Source organism: Aplidium turbinatum, chromosome 16 (genome assembly GCF_918807975.1).
Source record: "Aplidium turbinatum chromosome 16, kaAplTurb1.1, whole genome shotgun sequence".
In the NCBI taxonomy this organism is placed as follows: Eukaryota; Metazoa; Chordata; class Ascidiacea; order Aplousobranchia; family Polyclinidae; genus Aplidium; species Aplidium turbinatum.
This window is the reverse complement of record NC_137487.1, coordinates 7,741,999-7,761,212: the sequence shown is the minus strand read 5'-3', so window position 1 is coordinate 7,761,212 and position 19,214 is coordinate 7,741,999. Positions and strand designations below refer to the sequence as shown.

The window sequence follows — 19,214 nt, the reverse complement described above, 5'->3', positions numbered from 1 at the left end:
ATCTTTGCGAAAGACACAAACATCAAAAGTGCAGACAATTCTTTGCTACTTGCAAACTCAACGTTTGCCGAGAACACTCGCAATTCATTTGTAATAAATGCGATAATATATAAACTCACAATATTTCTTGTGAACTAATATGTAGGCCTAATATGCGTTTTTTAGCCAAATCACTCAGTAGTGTGGCCATTGCTCAAGAATAGACCAATTCCGTATCAGTTTGCTTTGTGCAAGGGCTACTGTATGATTTGTTTGTTGAATTTCGAGTATTTTTGGTTTTTCTACAGTGTTTATAAGTTATGATTTTTGTCGTCTGTTACGTCCTTTCCTATTGAGCTTTAATTTCACCATCAGAGCTGATTTTTTTTCTTCAAACCAAGTACTTTTAAATTTGGGATCCAATGGACCCCAACGGTAAAACTTGTATTTTTTTTTTTTCGGTAAACAGAGGGTTAAGGTAGCAATTAACCACTAAGTGACATTGACATAACTCGCTCGCCTATACTCGCTAGTTACAAATATACTGTAATTTCATCAGCCACCCAATTTTTGGTAACCTGCAATCTTTTTTGTCATTTTTACAGAGGTACTTTCCACTTTGCAACAAAATATTGTGTCTACAAGCATGTTGAGTAACTAATGCTTTGATATAATAAATGAACATGCTACTATGATTCCATTGATTTGTATTTATATGAAGGTTAGTAAAGGAGGCAGGCTCCCATGCTTTAAGTCGTGTTCCGTCACTTGAAAATTCATGTTCCGACATCTTTCCTTGTTAATTGTTAGGAAAGTACCATAAGCCTATTATGATCACTTTACCTTCCACAAGAATGGATAGCGGCTATCAGGAAAACATGTTGCCCAAATACAACCTAGATGATAGCCTACTCCCAACAGACCTAGATGCAATTGCACACACTGCGCATCCAGCATCTAGGAGGTCGATCACCTGGTCAAGGATTGTCCAGCCACTTAAATCAAGAGCGGATATGCAGTGGTGGCCTTAAGGTTTTGTGCGCCCTGGGCCCCAGTAATATGAGGGCCCCTACAGCCCAATGTAACGGTCCAGGAGTTCTTGCGATCCAAAAGTTACCGTGCTGCTGCAGCGTGGCAGTCCAGAAGTGACGTCAGACCACAAATGACCAGAGCTGCCCGGCGCTTCCGAAAGCGATACACAAACAAAAATTTTACAACTAAGGTTAATTGAGTAGTTGCTCTCAAACTAATGTATACCTTTTCATTTAAGATTAATCAAAGCTTAAAATTGTCAATGTAACTTTTTGAGCAGTAGGAATTTCAAGTATTTTCATAAAAAAATAATTAATTATGTTTGGCAACCTTGGTAACTCTTGGACTGTTCACTTCTGGACCGTTACACCGGTATCGACAAATTAGAGTAGGCTACGCAAACTCAAATAAACATAAATTGCAATAACACAAAAAGGAATTAAGATGATACAACAACAAACAGCGATGGTAAGCGAGAAAGGTGTATTTTATGCTGTGACATCTCACATCACTCTTATGCTATGTTGTACCGCCACACCCAGTGCCCTCCGAGTCCTGCACCACCCGTCTGCAGCACTTACAAAAAATACACCTTTCCAGCTTTTATTGCAGCAAACTCTTTAATAAGAGAAGCATTTTCCAATGTTTTGCCCAAGTTGTGCTCAATTGAAACAACAGCTAGTCCAACCAAGCGTTCTTGGCTTATTGTAGAGCGAAGGTAATTTTTTTATCAACTTTAGTTTAGAAAGTGATCTTTCCCCTGAAGCTACAGTAACTGGAAAAGTAAGAAATAGTCTTAGTAACCAGGCATGGAGGAACCATTTTAAAAGTAGGTGGGCCCAAAGGCGCAGCAGTCAACGTCAATCCGACATCTGGGGAGCTTTGTCTCCCAGACCCCCTATAACATTGTTGCATTGCTAATACTTGAAATCGTTTATACATTTTGTTTTCATGATTGCGTTTCGTGCCAACAAGCGAAAATTTTCCATTTTTGGGCCCGGTTTGGCAAAAAAATTTATAAAATTGTTAAATTGCTCTATAGCGCTGTACAAAATATGGCGATGTACACACAAATAAAAGGCAACAATACACACACAGTTATCATACCAAAATGGGAGTAGCCTAATAATCTGCAGCATTATACAGTACGTGCATATGTAATGATATCATTGTTTCAACTAAGAGAATAATTATATTGATTGATAGTTCAGTTCAGTTCAGTTTATTGTTTGTTTTTGTTGGCGAAAAAGAAAGACACAAAAAGCGAAAACACAATAAACCAATAATTCGCACATTAAGGATGGCAGCGAAAGACCAAAAGGTCACCAAAGTCAGCTGCCACCCAAACATTTAAACAAAAGACCCAAAATTAAGAACATTAACACATACGGTATATAATATATGGCACAATACCAGCACTTTAATTTGTAAACATTAACAATGGAATTAACAATACATTAACAATGGAATAACACAGGGCAACATAAAAAAAACTGTGTAGAGAAATAAGCGGATGATACGTTTCGGGAGTGATCATTGCACAAATTCTTTAATAAACATTTATATTGAAATTTAAAAACATTGTAAGACTTTTCTTTTATTTCTTTTGGTTCTTGATTCCATAGTTTCACTCCATTAAAACATAGCATCTTCTTACCAGAGTTTAACGTTGTAGAAGGCAAATATAAATCATTCTTTTGGTTCTGACGGGATTTATGATGGCGAGTTTCATTTACAAAAATAAAGCAGCCAGCAAAGGCCCAGGGGGATAAATTGCTCCACCAACAACACGCAACCACACCCACACGTGCTGCCCATCAATAGTGGGCTCAACAGAAAAGTTTGAAGATTGGATTTCATCATTGATCTATCAAAGATAATCAAACTAGTGTGTATTAAATGAGTGAAGACCTTTGTTTGGAACTACCTCTCTGATTTGCCGTTTTCGTTACCTTTTCAAAGAAATTTGGCTTTCAAAAGTGGGTGGGCCAGGCTCACCCAGAAAATAAAGTAGGTAGGACCAGGCCCAGGGCCTCTGAGAGAAATTTTCACTAGAGGCACGAAGAGTCATTCCGGGCCCCTCTCTCACTCCGGGCCCCCTTTGTCTTGGGCAAAAAGTGTAAAGTTTGCTTAGGCGTATTGCACACCACACAACATTTTACTGCAGAATTGGACATCTGTGCGCAATAATAGTATCAGTCTGCAAAAAAACTATTATTTTGTGTTGTACATATCATGTGATCTGTCCTTTGCCAATTGTGTATCCTGCGTTGAACTCGTTTGTCAGTTGTTGATGGTGCTGTTGAGAGGTGTCGCTTGTACTGTACATCTTTAATGCAAAGTTTTTAAATTCATTTTTTTATTTCTCTTAGATGTAGCTTATAATTAGCCTACTTCTGAAGAGGACACTATGTGGTGTCGAAAACTTTGGATTTAGTAGTTTTTTTCATGTTTTTTTTTGTATGTTTAATGTTAAATCCGTTAACGTTACTGAATGTTATATGTATCTAGTACAAGCCAAGCTTTCTACCAAGGCTCAAACATAACATCTTGTTAAAACATAATCAAGTTAATCATCTGACCAATCCTAACTTTTCTTCATTAACTTTTACATTCACCACATGCCCAGCACTAGCAGCTCTAGATGAACGAGAGAAGTCACTTTTTTTGACTCCGGCTCCGGTCCTGCTCCGAAAACATTCTCCGGCTCCTGCTTTAACTCCAAAATCCATTTTGAAGTGAAATAAGCGTGAAACTACCTTTGTGAAATAATTTAAAAAAAACAAAAAGAATACCCGGGCTTTTTCTCAAACCTGCTTTTGCTACACTATGCCCTCCCCCCCGGACAGGAGAATAACTAACTTCTATGATTTAATTTAGGGTGATTTTAACAGAACATTTTTGCCTGTAAAGCATTAAATTACCATTTTAGGCCCCTAATTTGCTCGCAAAACACTCGATTACCTTTCTAGGCCCTTTTGCTAGATTACGGGGCCCCCCAGGACTAAATAATGACAACTTTTATTGTTGAAATCAGTCGTTTAGGATGGTTTTAACCAAACATTTTTGCGCGTAAACTATAAAACCACAATTTTGGGCCCCCCCCAACAAACACAGGTCTGGGATCTCAAGGGTACGCCGTACCCTCCGTATCCCCCTCTCATAGGCTTTGCCCAGGCCCACGTGGTTCCTCCATGCCTGTTAGTAACAAACACAAGTTAGAGTAGGCCTACACAACATTCAGTTTGTTTTGATACAGATTCTGTAGAACGAGAGAACTGTGGTTTCTTTTGTTTTCAATGGTAAATATATTCTTATATAGCTCTGCACTTCAGTGAAAAGTTCTTCACTGCCAAGGTTCAATGGTCCTTGACTTTACTTGTCGGTCATTAGGATCACCAAACTGACTATCACGAAGAAAAAAAAACACCTAAAAAAGTTAAAAAACAAAACATCTTTAAACAGGGTTGCCAGGTGCTGGATGAAAAAATATGCAACACCGACTTTAAAAAAAGATAGGAGTGCAAACTATAAACTATGGTGAAAAAGTTTAAGTTAGCCTACTGCTTTCTGCTAGTGCTTAATGTAAATTTTATTTGTGCATATTTTTGATAAGCTCGGGCCCCATAAATTTGCGGGTCCCGGGCGGTCGCCCAGTTTGCTCACCCCAAAGGCCACCACTGCGGATATGGAACAGTAGGCTACACGCATGTGGCGACATCTCCAAACACTGGTTAAAACACCAAAGGCACCGCATATGAGATGTGCACATCACACGACTACTCTACTATCTTCCAGTTCCACTCGTTGCTGCATATATAGAGTCGATTTTATTGGTGCTGAATAATAATAATTACTACTGTATGTACACCAGTTTATATACAGTAGACAATAGCGTTCTTCCAGCACAAGGCTAAATATTTACTCAAACAGCCAGCAATAACAATTATTCACTAACCGTGAGGGTGTAGCCTTCACGCTACCCATTAAGTCGATCCTATCAACTACCCATGTGATAAATTTTAACATACCTTACAGTACAATTAGAAAACCCGAAAACTATTTAAAGCTTATGATATACAATAGCTTATAGCTTACAATTGTTACAACTTCGATTTGAGTAGTTTTGCCTTAAGGTTTTATCGTTGTAATCCTTAGCCTACACCGATTGCTTTGGTTGACATTCTTACTTGAATCATTGGTGGAGTACAACGAATCAAATAATGTTAATATTATTATCCAGAAAACTTTAAAATCAAGTAAGACTAATTACAAAAGGCAAGACGACAAACATTAAAGTTTTTTTTCTTGCCATCTTGCGATAAAACAGTTAGTCTATGTATAAGTTCCATACGATTTCAAAGACTAAAAGCATATGTCGCGTTATTTTATGTTTCAACTGTTACATTAAATGCTATTTGCTTGTCAGCAACATTTCGATCACAGGGTTATTTTGAACTCAATGATTCAATGGAAGGAATGCTTGTCCACGATTTGGTGAAGATGAGCTTAATATAAGTTCATGTAGTAATGTTTTGCAATCACATTTTTGTGAGTTAGGAGCAGTAGTTCAAAATTAGACCATTTTGGAGTCAGCAAGTTAACTGATACAAGTTGAAGTTAAAAAACTATCATTTTTTTAGCAGATGAGATATTCCATTCGGAGAGCGGAAGCTCCATGAACTTGGACAACAATCAGTCGGAAATACCGAGCTGTGATTGGTCTAGGAAACATGTTGATGGCGTGAGAGTTTTGATCAGTGTTTCCTTGAAAATTCTGAAAAAAATAATAAACCATTAGTAAAGTCAATCTGAACAATGCCTTGCAACGAACTTTTACGTATTTTCGTTCCATTGAAATAATTGACAAGTCTATTTATACAGCAGCAGTTTTCCAGAGGTGGCTAAAATTAATAGAGTGGAAGAAGAAATTCACAATACACTCCAACGCTTCGTTCCTGACTCCAGCTTCCAGCAAACATGAGCGCACTTTTAAAAAGGTGGTGAATGTGAATCAAATGTTTATACATTCGCGTAGGTTTATTTTCCTCAAATATAAGATATAGGCGAGTAAGAATTGACATAAAAATAGCCGGACCCGGACATTTTTGATAACAACCATTTTTCTTCATAAAAAGATGGGTTACCTGTTTGACACTCCAAATCTAAAATTCGGCAAAATTCGGACATGGGGAAAGGCCTTTTTGAGGGTGGCAATTATTGATCGGCGCGCCATCTAGCGGAAGAAAATATATGTATTTTCTGTCGTGCTAATTCCCGAATTTCAAGTGGAACAAGGATGATTAACATAGTGTCTAGAATTACCCTTCAGCAAAATTTTCTATTTTGCGTTGATTCCACGTCTGGCAACGTTGAATCGACGCCAAATAACATATTTTGTTTGCTGAGTGCCTCATGTAGCAGAAACTAGGCTCCAATGATAGTGTAAAAAGGTGGTCCCATACTTGATCCAAGTGTTGGGTATGAGAAGATAAGGTTCTCATTATACTAAGCCATCGGCACTAAGGAGAGTAGGGTGGCCAGTTCCTTTCTCTCGGCCGCTTTTCCTTCAGTAACTACGCCCACCCAATTTATTACACCCTGGGTAGAGGTGAGCGGTGTTTTCAACAAGCTGAAACCGGGAGTCGAACCAGGTTTGCATAATTGGAAAGCCAACACCTTACCCGTTGTACCATCCCATAGTGTAGTGGTTGTAAAATTCTACAAAGTGCTAATTAACTAAGATTGATTTCGGAAAATGTAATTTCGTCTGTTAGAACGTATCTGACGAACATGAAAATTACGGGCACATGAAATTTGGTAATGATTTATACTTTGAACTTTCACAAAGAAAAGATTTCAGAAGAAGCATAATTAAGGAGTTTGATAACAACTATAACATCATACCAGCCAAGTCATTAAATCCATTGCATCATCGCCAAAGCTGCACAAAAATACTTACCTAAAGAAATACGTCATTAAATAGGTAGTCATACTTACGTCAATGCAATGTCGCCAGACTTTTATTGTCAATTGGAAATTTTTATACATCAGGTCACAGGATCGAGTATTTTCTTGGATGTAGGCTACTATCATCCCTTGGTTTTTGTTCAAGTTATGGTCAAATAATAGCGCTTATACGATCAGCTACTGTAAGTCCAGCGAATGGTGATAATACGGATGAGGTAATGGACTCTACAAGTCATCCCGGCTCTTTCTGTCAGTGGGTAGCAGATAACTTTGATTTTAACGAAGATACTCTGACAGGTCATGATACAACGCATGTGATGGGCATTATAAACTGTCAAACACCAAGAATGGCAACTCGACCACTAGTTATTGAAAAACGACACGTCAGTGCAACTGAACTTCTGGAATCAGGCAATTAGTCAAGTCGTATACTGCTGCAAAGACAGCAGGTAGGCTACTTGGAAGGATGTACGAATCAAGCAGCTGAATGTCTCTCCCGTGTTATTTACGCACCATGAATTGCTTGACGCTCTATGGCTGTGTTCAAACATATATTCAATTCTAAGCCAGTACAACGGCAAGGGTTCATGGCTAATGTAGTTCAAGGTGAGTTTCAGGTTTCGTCAGTAGGCTATCATTTAATCCTATGATAGCGCTTATTCCCGCAACAGATGAAGCTGTTTACAATACAATGATATTCGTTCTACGCCAAGCGAGAAAAATGAGCATAGGCTACATTGTGCACCCCCTACTTCAGATTATTTAAAATTAAACAGGACAATTTTGGTATTTTCAAAAATGTTTCCTTACGACTTGGTGGTTTTCATCAACTGGTGTCCTTTCTTGGAGCAGGATGCAAACTGATGGAAAGAAGTGGTTTAGATGATTTATGGAAAACTGTGTATGCATCAAAATCTTTGCCAAAAATGATGGAGAAGACTTGTAGGCTACAACGTTTCAACAGGGCATTATTGCTGATACTCGTGTAAATGTGGATAACGTCTTAATTATTGGTAACGATATTATTCGCAATATATGTGGAAAGAACGTGAAAGAGATTTCGCTAAAAAGATCTGACCAAGCAAGTACCGTACCTTTGCCGTGATACGAAAAGCCTTAAAATGTGGAGTTGAAGAGATACACGTGTCATCCACCGAAATGTTTCACAGATTACTGTCTATAGCCTGTTTGCAGGGGTCACTGGAACCGGACAAATTTTCGTATGAACTTGCCATTGTTCCACCATCACTTTTCTCAGATGACGGAAGTATGCTGAAATCTCAGATATCTGCATTGTTCAAATACATAATCTTGCAAAACGAGGATATTTTGTGCACTAATTCTCGATTATCTTGTATTTCGATTGTATTTAATGGCTGTGCTTTCATTCACCGACTTCTCTGGCCAAAAGTTGGGAATATGAAAAATTTGCTTGAAATGTTCATTCAATATCTTCTACGTGGGGAAAATACCAATATCAGAGTTGGTTTTGACAATTGTGATATTGAAACAACCAAAGGAGCAGAGCAAAATCGCATGAAGCTGACCACATCTTGTCCCGACGTAGCAATCCTGAAGAACATGTGAATCTCATAGACCCTGATATGAAGACACTGCTCTGGTTGCAACAATTGGGAGATGTTACCTGAATTGCTGCCTCATAAGCAAGAAGAATAATTTGCTTAAACACACCCATCCCGGCAAATAAACCAGCGTTTTTATCAAATAAACGTACGTAAAAAGCAAAAAGTTATAAACTTATCCTTAGTAGTAATGGCATTACTGTGGACAAGGCCGAAGGAGAAAGAGACGCTGATGTTGCTATCGTCCGTAAGGTTCTGGAAGAACATGAAACCTATGGTCAAGTAGGCTAACTGTGATGGCTGACGATACTGATGTACTCATCCTTTTGCTTTATCACGCACCATGCGGAAACAACATTTATATGAAAATGTCTAACGCGAAAATTTCCACTCGTCGAGCTCAGCTTGTTCTCGGAGAAAATATGTACCGATAGTTGCTATTTTGTCACACGTTCTCTGGATGCGATACAACATCCTGGTTTTTACGAAACGGAAAAAGTAAAAGTTTTTAAAATCTTGAAAGGTCTGGACAAAGTGTAACGTAAATGTGCCGCCTTCGGAAACAAGGAAGCTTTAAAAGAAAGATATTTCCAGAATTGGAGAAGAATTTTCCCAAATTCTGTACAAGCAAGTGTTTTCCATGAATACTTTGAATTTATTGCGCTGCCATTACGTTGTATCCCTAAAATATATATCAGTTAAAAAAATGCTTCCAACCAGTAGAGCATGCTACTTTCACAGCCTTCATGTGCATCATCAAGTGTCAACATGGCTGCATTGCCAAGTGGTGAGGGCTCTGGAACGGCGTTCGAAAGGGTGCCAGTTCGGTACCGCGCAAGAGCATACGTCTGTGTCTTTGCTAAGACACTAAAAGGCACGCCTGAAGGTGGTCACGAAAATTGGCTTCCTTGCCTTCCGGTTCACTTAATCTAAATATTCAGTCACCGGGCGTAAGCCTGGATACGACAAACAAACAACATGGCGTCATTTGAAAACTGTGCTGAATCCTACTTTCTATGGATACAAGGAAACAGCTCCAATAATGACACATAGTTAATGTGCACCCAAAGCCTTTCTGAAAGAAATTAGGTGCAATTGCAATGCAGGAGCGCAAAACGTTTATGCACATCTTATGGTTGCTCCAAGAAAGGTTTTAAATGCAGTATTCACTGTGCTTGTGAAGCTCAGTGTGAAATTTCATCATTTTTAGAGTGTTAGATACCCAAGAGCTGTGAGTGTAGAAGCATATTTACTTTAATGAAAATAGTTGCATCCCTAGAACTGAACCTCAAATTGTTACTGTGGTAGTTTTTGCAAGTAAAATATTTTTTGCAATGAATGATTTGTAAATGAAAGTGAACGCATATATTAAATATACGCTGCCTTTTCTGTTGAAGCAAAGCGATACAGTAGTACTGAATAAACGACATTAAATGTTCTCCAGATAAGCATTAATTGCTCAAATCGCTGATGTTTATCTGTCTATTATATGTTGATTCTGCATCTGCCAATGTTGTATCCCCATTTGTTTCAGTTGCTAATGTTGTTGAAGTGTCATATAGCCTACATTGAATTACACTTTAACGTAGGCAATTATAATTACGTGAAAATAATTAGACTGTAATAAATGGCCAAATACGTCACAAACATGGGCGTCGGCAGAAAAAATGTAGGGGTGGGGAAGAATCGGGGGTTGCGAGGGCACAATTTTTGAAGCCAAATTCATCTTGTAAGCTGCAACATAGGTAAGAAAAGTTTTAAATTTAAAGTAACATTTGAGTGGTGAGGTGTGAGAAGTGTGAAAAAAATTACTATTAACGTATGATGTAAGTGGTTGATGCGCCTACGGCGCAAAACTATTTAGAAAAATCAAAAAACTGAAGTAGAGTTGGTTGAAAACCTTATAAGAAAGTATTTGCGTGGAAGGCGCATCCAATTTTTGAAAATTGCACTCTCACGAGCAAATTACCTGTAAAATCATAAACTTGGGGGAGGGGGTAAGTGCCCCTTTCCTGCCGACACCCATAATCACAACCTTTTTTAAATAGTTTTAATACACTTATCTTTTTGTTTGTGAGTGTTAATTACGTGTATATGCTTCCAAAGTTGCATTTTACTTAGAGCAAATATTTACAACCGCTTTATGGCGCGCTATGAAAATTGAAAATGCGGTTTTGGGGCAGTTCCCCAAGTCCGATTTTTTCCGAATTTTGGCATAAATTTGCGATAATTGGCAGCAAAAAGTACCAAGGCCGAACCGGACGTCACCGTACCAATTTATTACAATTGCTGAGATCTGACATCAGAAAAGCTGGCATGGGATCCCTGCTCAGTAAATCACATCTCTATCGATTGCAAAATATCGCAAAGGACAAAAGAGAATGGAGATCGTATCAACCTTGTTGAAAGACTGATCGAAGTCAGCGGCTGTCAAACGATTTGGCTATACACTGGCGGCGGAGGCAGTTACAATAATAAACAATTATACGATGACCACTTTCTAACGCTGAGTCGGAGTCAAAGTCATTGTTTCGTGATTATGGCAATGCCCTTCAATCATGATTGCAGAAAAGCAGAAGTCAAGCTAATAAGATACATGAATTATGATAAAAATGTTATAATAAGATAAAGGAAACAGATCCTATGTACTGTAGGTACAACTTTTCATTAAATAACTTCTTTTTTTTTTGTGTCCAAAACCTTATCCACGCATAGGCGTTAATGCTCACTTATTTTTAGAGTTAAAAAAGATAAAATTATTTCTCCCAAAAGTCCAACAACAACAAAAAAAACGATGCAGTAAAACAAACAAAAGATATTTCAATTAACACTTATAACAAACATTACATTTTAATAGGTCATGTTTTAAAAACGATTGTGCGCAAATTATGTGGAAATAGGCCTACGCACAGCCTACCTTGTCGCCTCCCGATTCATTTGAGATGGTTTGCAATTGGCTTGGTGATCTTGTTCCATATGAAATTTTATATCTCGTAATCCAATGATCGCGGTTTGTTCTTCCCTGGGTCACAATACCAACAACTTTTACTTGCTTCTGCAGATCCACTTGAACCCACTCACCAGGTACACGTTCCCCTGCACAGAATTATCTGCTAGTACCGTGTCAAAATTTTGCTGGAACATCTTTATGTGTTCACTGTTTGCTTTTAAGACACATACTTTTATAAAATTAAACAATAAATACTATTAATACTACAAAAAGTGCTCAATGCCAAACAAAAAAAAGAATCTCTTTGATTTTATTTGAATAAGCACCTTCTGATGATCCTCCTTTTAGAGTGAAACAGGCTGTCAATGGTTTAAAGAGTAATAAGTACATTTGATTTAACATCCACATGAATTTATGCTAGATGAATATATTCTTGACACACACTTCTAGTTTCTCTACTGCAGTGGTTCCCAACCGGGAGGGAATTCCCCACTAGAGGGGAATTTTGCAATTTTCAGGGGTGAATTTAGTTTTAGGATTGTAAAACTTTTTAACCCAATCTTAATACGAGCTGTTTTCGTACGAGGAAAGCACGTCACGGGCTATCTTAGCTCCGTGCTAAAATAGCCAAAATATTTTACAAGATAATAGCCATGTGTATTGTGCGTATAGAAATTAAATTTTTATCCAACAAATTTATTGAAATAAATTGTTTCAGGTGAAAAAATGTCAGAAAGTCGGTTTTTATTCTAATTCCCAAAAATAGCTTCAAAATTGAAATTTTTGAATTATAACATAAAGTAATGCTAAACTAAACAAAAAAATACTTTTTCTCATAAGTATAAGCCATTTTTAGGCGTTTTTACATTTCAAAGTAATTGCACTAACATTTATATTGCGCTAACATTAACATTTATTTTTTGACCTTTAAATAGAATTGGAATTTGTTTCATTGCTGAATGATGACAGATTGATTAGATTCCTTGCTCATTTGGTTGATATGTTTGATTTATTGAATAAACTAAATCTGAAAATGCAAGGAAAATCACCAATATACGGAATATATTCAATCGCCATTTCCGTTCAAAGCAGATTGCGCATCAACATGGATTATCTGTATCCATGAGCCATTGACATATCAATACCATGTGGATTTACAAGCTGTACTGCTTCCATGCTGGCTCAAGACAGTTGGAAGAGAGTGATTGATATATGCCACTGTCATTGGAAGATTGTCTTAAGGTACTAGAAGGCTCTCCTGTCCTGGTCGCTGCGGAACTACGTTTTTTTCTGGCCTCTACCTTTCGACCAGCCTAGCTTGGGTGGCCCTTTCAGGAGCAGATGCCAGTACCGCTCAGCATTTAAAAATGATTTAGGAGCTTTCACTAGAAAGCTTGATAACACTGGTCTACAAAAAAAGAATTTTTGTTTGCTTCATGAACTTTGATGACTGATTTAGAGTATTTTTTGGGGTGCTGAATCCGAATAAGACCTAAGATATATCCTATCACGCCAGGTTTGTACTTTTGTCAAAAATGGAAGATTTCGCGTTGCGTTTACCACCAACATATGCAGTGCCATCTACATCCTCTACAAAATTGGAGTGTCTAGGGAGCTGACTTTGTTCAGCCCCCATCTTATGGAGATGCCTCAACGTGGTGTAGAGGTCAACCCAAGCTGAAAACTAGGCTCATTCCTAGCAACTCCTGGGGCTAATAGACACACGTAAAAGTCCCCAACGGCAGTCTCTTTTGGCGGAAGAGGGCAGTGTCTGACGGGCAGGCATCCTGTAAGGCGGTCCTCAATGAACAGAGCGCCTGGCAGCCCGTTGCAACCGGTTCCCCTGAAGCTGCACGTTCCGATCTTATTGGACCGCAGTGGACATGGAACTGGCCAAGATGTGTGCATAGCCCTCGCGTAGTCACGACCACCTTAAACAACCACACAAGCGAATGGCCTTTGTATCAATTTGGACCAGGGCAGGCTTGGTAGAGTTGAAAGCTTCCAGCCCGTTCTCACACATTAGCGGCGGATCTATGATGATCGTCTCTCAATGCAGTGCCATAGCGAAAGATTAGTGGTAAACAAGCCAAAATAGCCTAAATAAGGCTACTGGACAAACAAACAATGACAGGGGTATCAATTATGCTTTTAGTTTAATCTTACTGCTTTGTTAATAATGTTACTTCCAAATCAAATTAGTATCAAAATTGTAGTTTGTAGATGTATTTCAGCTATTTCTGTACCCCATGGCTTGGATTTCTGGATGTAGCACAAAGTGTATGTGTAATAAACGCAACGTCAAACTCTCCACTTTTGGCAAAAGTAACAATTTTCTGTTATCATATCTCACAAACCTGACGTGATAGAATAAATCTGAGGTCAGATACGGATTCAGCACCCCAAAATTACTCTAAATCAGTCTTCAAAGTTCATAGATCAAAAATCGCGTAGATCAGTGAAATTGAAAGAGAAAAGTTAGAATGAACAAGTGAACATGTTATCACGTTTAAAGAATTATCATCGGTGCTGGTTGTTGACGGCAAAGAACAAGACCTTCCAGATTTGGAAAAAGAATTGATTTTGTAACATCTCACAGCATTAGGATTAGAATTGATTCGATATTTTCCTGAAATTGATGACGATGAGCTTGATTTAATACAAATATCATTCACATTGTTGATGGAAAAAGCTGCGGATAAATTGCATGATAAATTTTTAGAACTCAAAACGGATTCTTGCGAGAGAAAAATCAATCACTGGATTTTGGCCATTAATATGTAATTCCTATCCCAAAGTGCCAGAGCAAGCTATTCGAAGTATCCTTCCGTTTGCTTCCACTTATCTATGCGAATTAGGTTTTTCAACTCTTGCAAAATATGAAAACAAAACAGATTAGATGTGGAGAATGATATTCGTTGTGCTTTTTCCAATACTCTTCCACCACATTCATGAGATGTCAAAACAAAAAAATTACAAGCTTCACACTGACTGTTAAATGCATTGACTCTTATATTTTGAATGTAGCTATTCTTTGAAAATGCACTACTTTTCAGCAAGTAAGTTCTTCATTAATTAAATTATTTTAGTATAAACAGACATAACTAAGCAACAACACTACATTTAACATTATAAAAACAAAAAACAACAAGCGAACGTTTTCGGCTAGTCATATAGCCCTTTTCAAGCCTATAAGAAAAATACATTATTGTATTTTTCTTATAGGCTTGAAAAGGGCTATATGACTAGCCGAAAACGTTCGCTTGTTGTTTTTTGTTTTTATAATGTTAAATGTAGTGTTGTTGCTTAGTTATGTGTGTTTATGGTTTAAAAGAGTTACCTCTCTACCCAAATTGTATTATTTTAGTATGAAAGGGAATATTAAAGGCTAAAAAGCTTATTTTTAGTGAAAGTTTAGTTTATCTTCCAAGACTTAGATTAAAATATTAACGTAAACGAGTTTTTAACAAACTAAATTTATACGGGGGAAATTTAGATTTGAATATCGACTAAAAGGTTCCACTGGATAAAAAAGGTTGGAAACCACTGGACTAAAAAATCGTTCTGAACAGTGTACAGTTTACAGTGTACGTGTACGTTTAAACAGTGTACGTTTTGAACTGTTTTACTGTAAATCTCAGACTTAAACAGTAATGACAAGTTGAAAGTTTATCAAGACGTATGCATTGTCTTATATCGTTTCTCACATTTTTTTTGTCAATATGCTTTACTTACGTCCACTTCGGGGATACCAAAATCCTTTAAGTGCTTTTTCGTTATCTAATCTTGCATAATGCGGAGCATAATCATCATCCCACATCGATGATGCAGAAAATGCGTTGTCAGGTATGTTACCATCTTTTATACCAACCCCACAAACCTGAACTAAGTTGAAAAGCAGGTTTTAAAAATAAAACATTTGTTTAAAAGAAGTCCACTCAATGAAAGCATTTCAAGTTTTTAATAACTGCATAAAAGCAATGATTCTTTAGTTTAATTTAGCATTACCACACAATGAATTTATGAACTATTTGCAAATAATAAGCTATGTTGTAGGCTATTATACAAATTAACCTATTAACCTAACCTATATGTTACGTCATACAAAATTTATAATTGTTGTGAATTTGTGCGATGACATTTGTATTATAACAAAGCTAAGTAAAACCTCTTGTTGGTGATGCAAATAAACGTTTTAAGAAAATCTTCATCGGTTCCAATTCTTCTCGGAGTTGTTCAATTTCATTGAGGTCGCATTCACAAAAACCAGGTGATCCCTTGTCTCCTTTTGATCCAGGAGGTCCTGCTACTCCTGCTGGTCCAATCTTGCCAGGACGTCCTTGTTGATTGACAGGAGCAGGATGACCAGGATCGTTGCCTAGGACACCACGACGTAATGGAAGACAGAGGTCATCACCTTGCCCGAAAACAGTCACCAGACAAAAGAGAAAGCCTGAACTTATCAAAAGTATATTCATTCTGTAGCTGAATACAAAGTCAAGAGTAGTTACTTTTTCGGTATCAAGTATTTAGTTTATGACTGGCATTTTATCAAACCAAATTTCTTTTTTGATTTGATTATGCGTTATCTACAATATGTAATCTACAGTAATCCATTTGCAGTTGCGTAAACAGAAAAGAAATAACTCCAGTATGCACAATCAAAATACAAAATACAACAGTCTCACAAGTAAATAGTTTCAACTATCTGGGTTCTATAGTCACTTCGAATGGCCGATGCTGGAGCGATGTAAAATCAAGAATTGCACAATCCAAACAAGCTTTCATCAAAATGGTCAAAATACTGAAGTCTAATTCAATCTCTCTAAACACTACAGTAGAATAAGAATTTTACATGTGGACATTTGGTCAGTTCTGCTATATGGTTGTGAATCCCGGACTATATACCCGACGATAGAAAAGAAGATCAACAGTGCTGAAATTTGGTTCATTCGTAGAATGTTGGGAATTAACTGGCTGGATAAGATCACTAACGAAAAAGTGTGGAGACGCTCCGGGTGCACCCCTGGCGTCCTCATCACAACTATCAAAAAAAGGCAAATGACATTTATCGGGCATGTCTACCGCAAACGCGGAATTGAACACTCGGTAATGATGGGGCGACTTCCTGGTCAAAGGCACCAGGGGCGTCCACGTTTGGAAATCTTCAAAAATCTTTCAACATGGACAAACCAAAATTTTGAAAACCTAATAAGAAGTATGGACAATCGATCGTTGTGGAGACTCACGGTAGCCGACGCCTTATTCAGGCATGGCCGATGATGATGATGAAACAGAAAAACGCCTATTAATTCAAAAAACCTTCCAGGAAGAAAAGTTTGATTGTTTTTGTTTTGTCGTTTCGAACGTTTTAAAGTTTTGTCGTTTCGAACGTTTTAATGTTCGATTGTTTTAACGTACAGCCGGAATGTTATAATGATGTAAAAAAATGACAGAAAAATGTTAACAAAAAAAGTTTTGTAAAGCAAAAGTGACATGCAATTACTCAATAAAAAGTTGTACATTCCAATGCTGACTCGAACAAACACGGATATGACGTATTATGGTTTACAACAAAAAATCAATGCTGCATTGAACGTGATGGACTGTCACTTTTTGCACGGCAAGCATTACATTAGAGAAGATGTTTATGAAATTGCACTTTAGCTAAGACTGATGTGCTGTGAAATGAGCTTGTTTGCATGCAATCATGCTCTCTCATTTTGTTGAAAGAGCTTATATTCTTTTTGTAAATAAAACAACGTTTGTTTACACAAGAAGACTTGATTCAATTCTTTACAATCTTCTTTCCTTTTATTTTGTGGTCACCATAATTGATTTGCATCTCTCATTTAGACCTCTCCATAGCAACTATCGTTTTCATGTTATTTATACATTTTTGGCTAGGTGAAGCACTCCAGGTGGCAACGTGAATAATGGTCAGCATTTACTTTCTCAGTAAAATAATTGTGGTATGCCATTGTACTGTAGAATAGATATTGGTGGAAGAAAATATATGATAAACGGTTCTTTGTCAAAAATTAAAATTCACGCGAGCTGCCATTTAGTGTGAAAAAGTTTCAAGAATTTTTTAGAACTTCTTGTAAAGTAGCCTACTTTAAATTTCGAGGTAGCATTGAAACGAACTTTTAAGCTGTGATGCAAAATTGTGAAAACGTAGTGAAAATAACACTTGATGTTACTTACTTTATCCGATAAAACGGCTCAGCTTTTCTTTGCATTTCGCTCTAGCTTACTGAGAGATGAAAACTGATTTACGTTTTTAGAAGAGAACTGACCTGCTAAGTTACTACAATGCTGTGTAATGCATCAAGGGCCAGCTCATTTCACAACACATCAGTCTTTGCTAAAGTGCAATTTTATAATATCCATATCAATGTCTTCTTTGATGCAATGCTTGCCGTGCAAAAGAAGCAGCATAAAGTGACAGTCCATCACGTTTAATGCAGCATTGAGTTGTTTTTTGGTAAACCATGGTAAGTCATATCCGTGCTTGTTCGAGTCAGCTTTGGAATGTACAACTTTTTATTGAGTAATCGCAGGTCACTTTTGCTTTGCAAAAACTTTTTTAGTTAACAATTTTCTGTCATTTTTTTTTTGCATCGTTAACCTATAATATTCCTTGACATAACTCATTGGCGACCTGGTGACTATTGGATTCATCAGGCAGTATAATCTCCATACTGATCTCTTTGTGTCTTCCACTCCTCTTCAGGTCACTATACGAGTGGTGCAGTTGAACTTTCTTCATTGCTTGATGAACTGCTGGCTTGTTGACTTTGATTTTGATAAATATCTGTCGTCCTGATTCAGATAATCCTTTGCCATGTAGGGTGACAATTTGGGCCCTTTGAATTTCACTAAAGGACTTTTTATGCAACATTTTGACTATCCTCAAATTGCATAAAAGTTTATAAAAATCGACTTAGCGAATGAGTTGAAAGTTCTTCATGGTGCAACTTGTTGGTGAACTTCAGAAGTTAACTTGAGCCAGGACGGACACAAGAAATACTCAAGCCAATCTCCACAAAAATGCGACAAAACTCCAAGATTATGCTACCTAACCCATTGCGGCACCTTTCTATTTACACAATCAGGAAAATCAACTATAGAAAATCACCATTTTTCTATCATCGATAGAAAATCACTGTCCTTCTGCACGAGTTAAAATATCTCGGGGCAACACTGGACAGGTCACCACCACTTGATGTCATTACACAGCTAACTATAATCTCACACTGTACTATTGAATGGTTTGCACTGAGTAGTAGCTGATAGGGTGTCATACCGATTGGTGGTGATTACTAAATCCCTAGTCTTTATAAAAGTGGCGTAGTTAGAAAAACAATTTTACTGTAGGAAGGCAAACGCAACTGTTGTGGGAGCAAAGGTCATGGAACATGAATCACAATGGCACTAAAACGTTGCAATAGTATTTTACACAGATTTTGTTCGAGAAAGATATAGGTTTGATTGTGCGATTGCCTACAAGCCCCTTTTTGGCTATTTTTTCTTTTCTTTCACGCACCGCCCAGAGTTCAAGATGGATATCACTACACCTTACAGGTTTACAATTCATCATATAAAATAGAATTGTAACCTGACTCATCGTTAATGCGACCGCTCCGGGAGCCGTCCACACACCTAAACACTCAGCAGGCACACCATAGCCTACTTAC

General features: G+C 37.5%; 1 protein-coding gene across 1 annotated transcript; it reads right to left on the bottom strand.

The window, feature by feature from the left end:
- Positions 1–4,990: 4,990 nt before the first annotated feature.
- On the bottom strand, positions 4,991–15,992 carry LOC145785153 (lactadherin-like). Its single transcript, XM_082596852.1, has 4 exons — positions 15,683–15,992; positions 15,250–15,399; positions 11,482–11,660; positions 4,991–5,788 (listed from the first exon to the last, which is right to left on the bottom strand). The coding sequence occupies exons 1-4, from the start codon at positions 15,990–15,992 to the stop codon at positions 5,651–5,653; spliced, it is 777 nt and encodes a 258-aa protein (XP_082452978.1). The 3' UTR covers positions 4,991–5,650.
- Positions 15,993–19,214: the final 3,222 nt, after the last annotated feature.

Excerpts from the sequence above, each read along its gene's own strand:
- LOC145785153 (XM_082596852.1), bottom strand. The coding sequence starts at position 15,992 with ATGAATATACTTTTGATAAGTTCAGGCTTTCTCTTTTGTCTGGTGACT. Across the intron at positions 11,661-15,249 it reads TTGGTATCCCCGAAGTGGAC|GGGAACGTGTACCTGGTGAG; the intron begins GTAAGTAAAGCA and ends AATTCTGTGCAG. Across the intron at positions 5,789-11,481 it reads ATGAATCGGGAGGCGACAAG|AATTTTCAAGGAAACACTGA; the intron begins GTAGGCTGTGCG and ends TATTTTTTTCAG.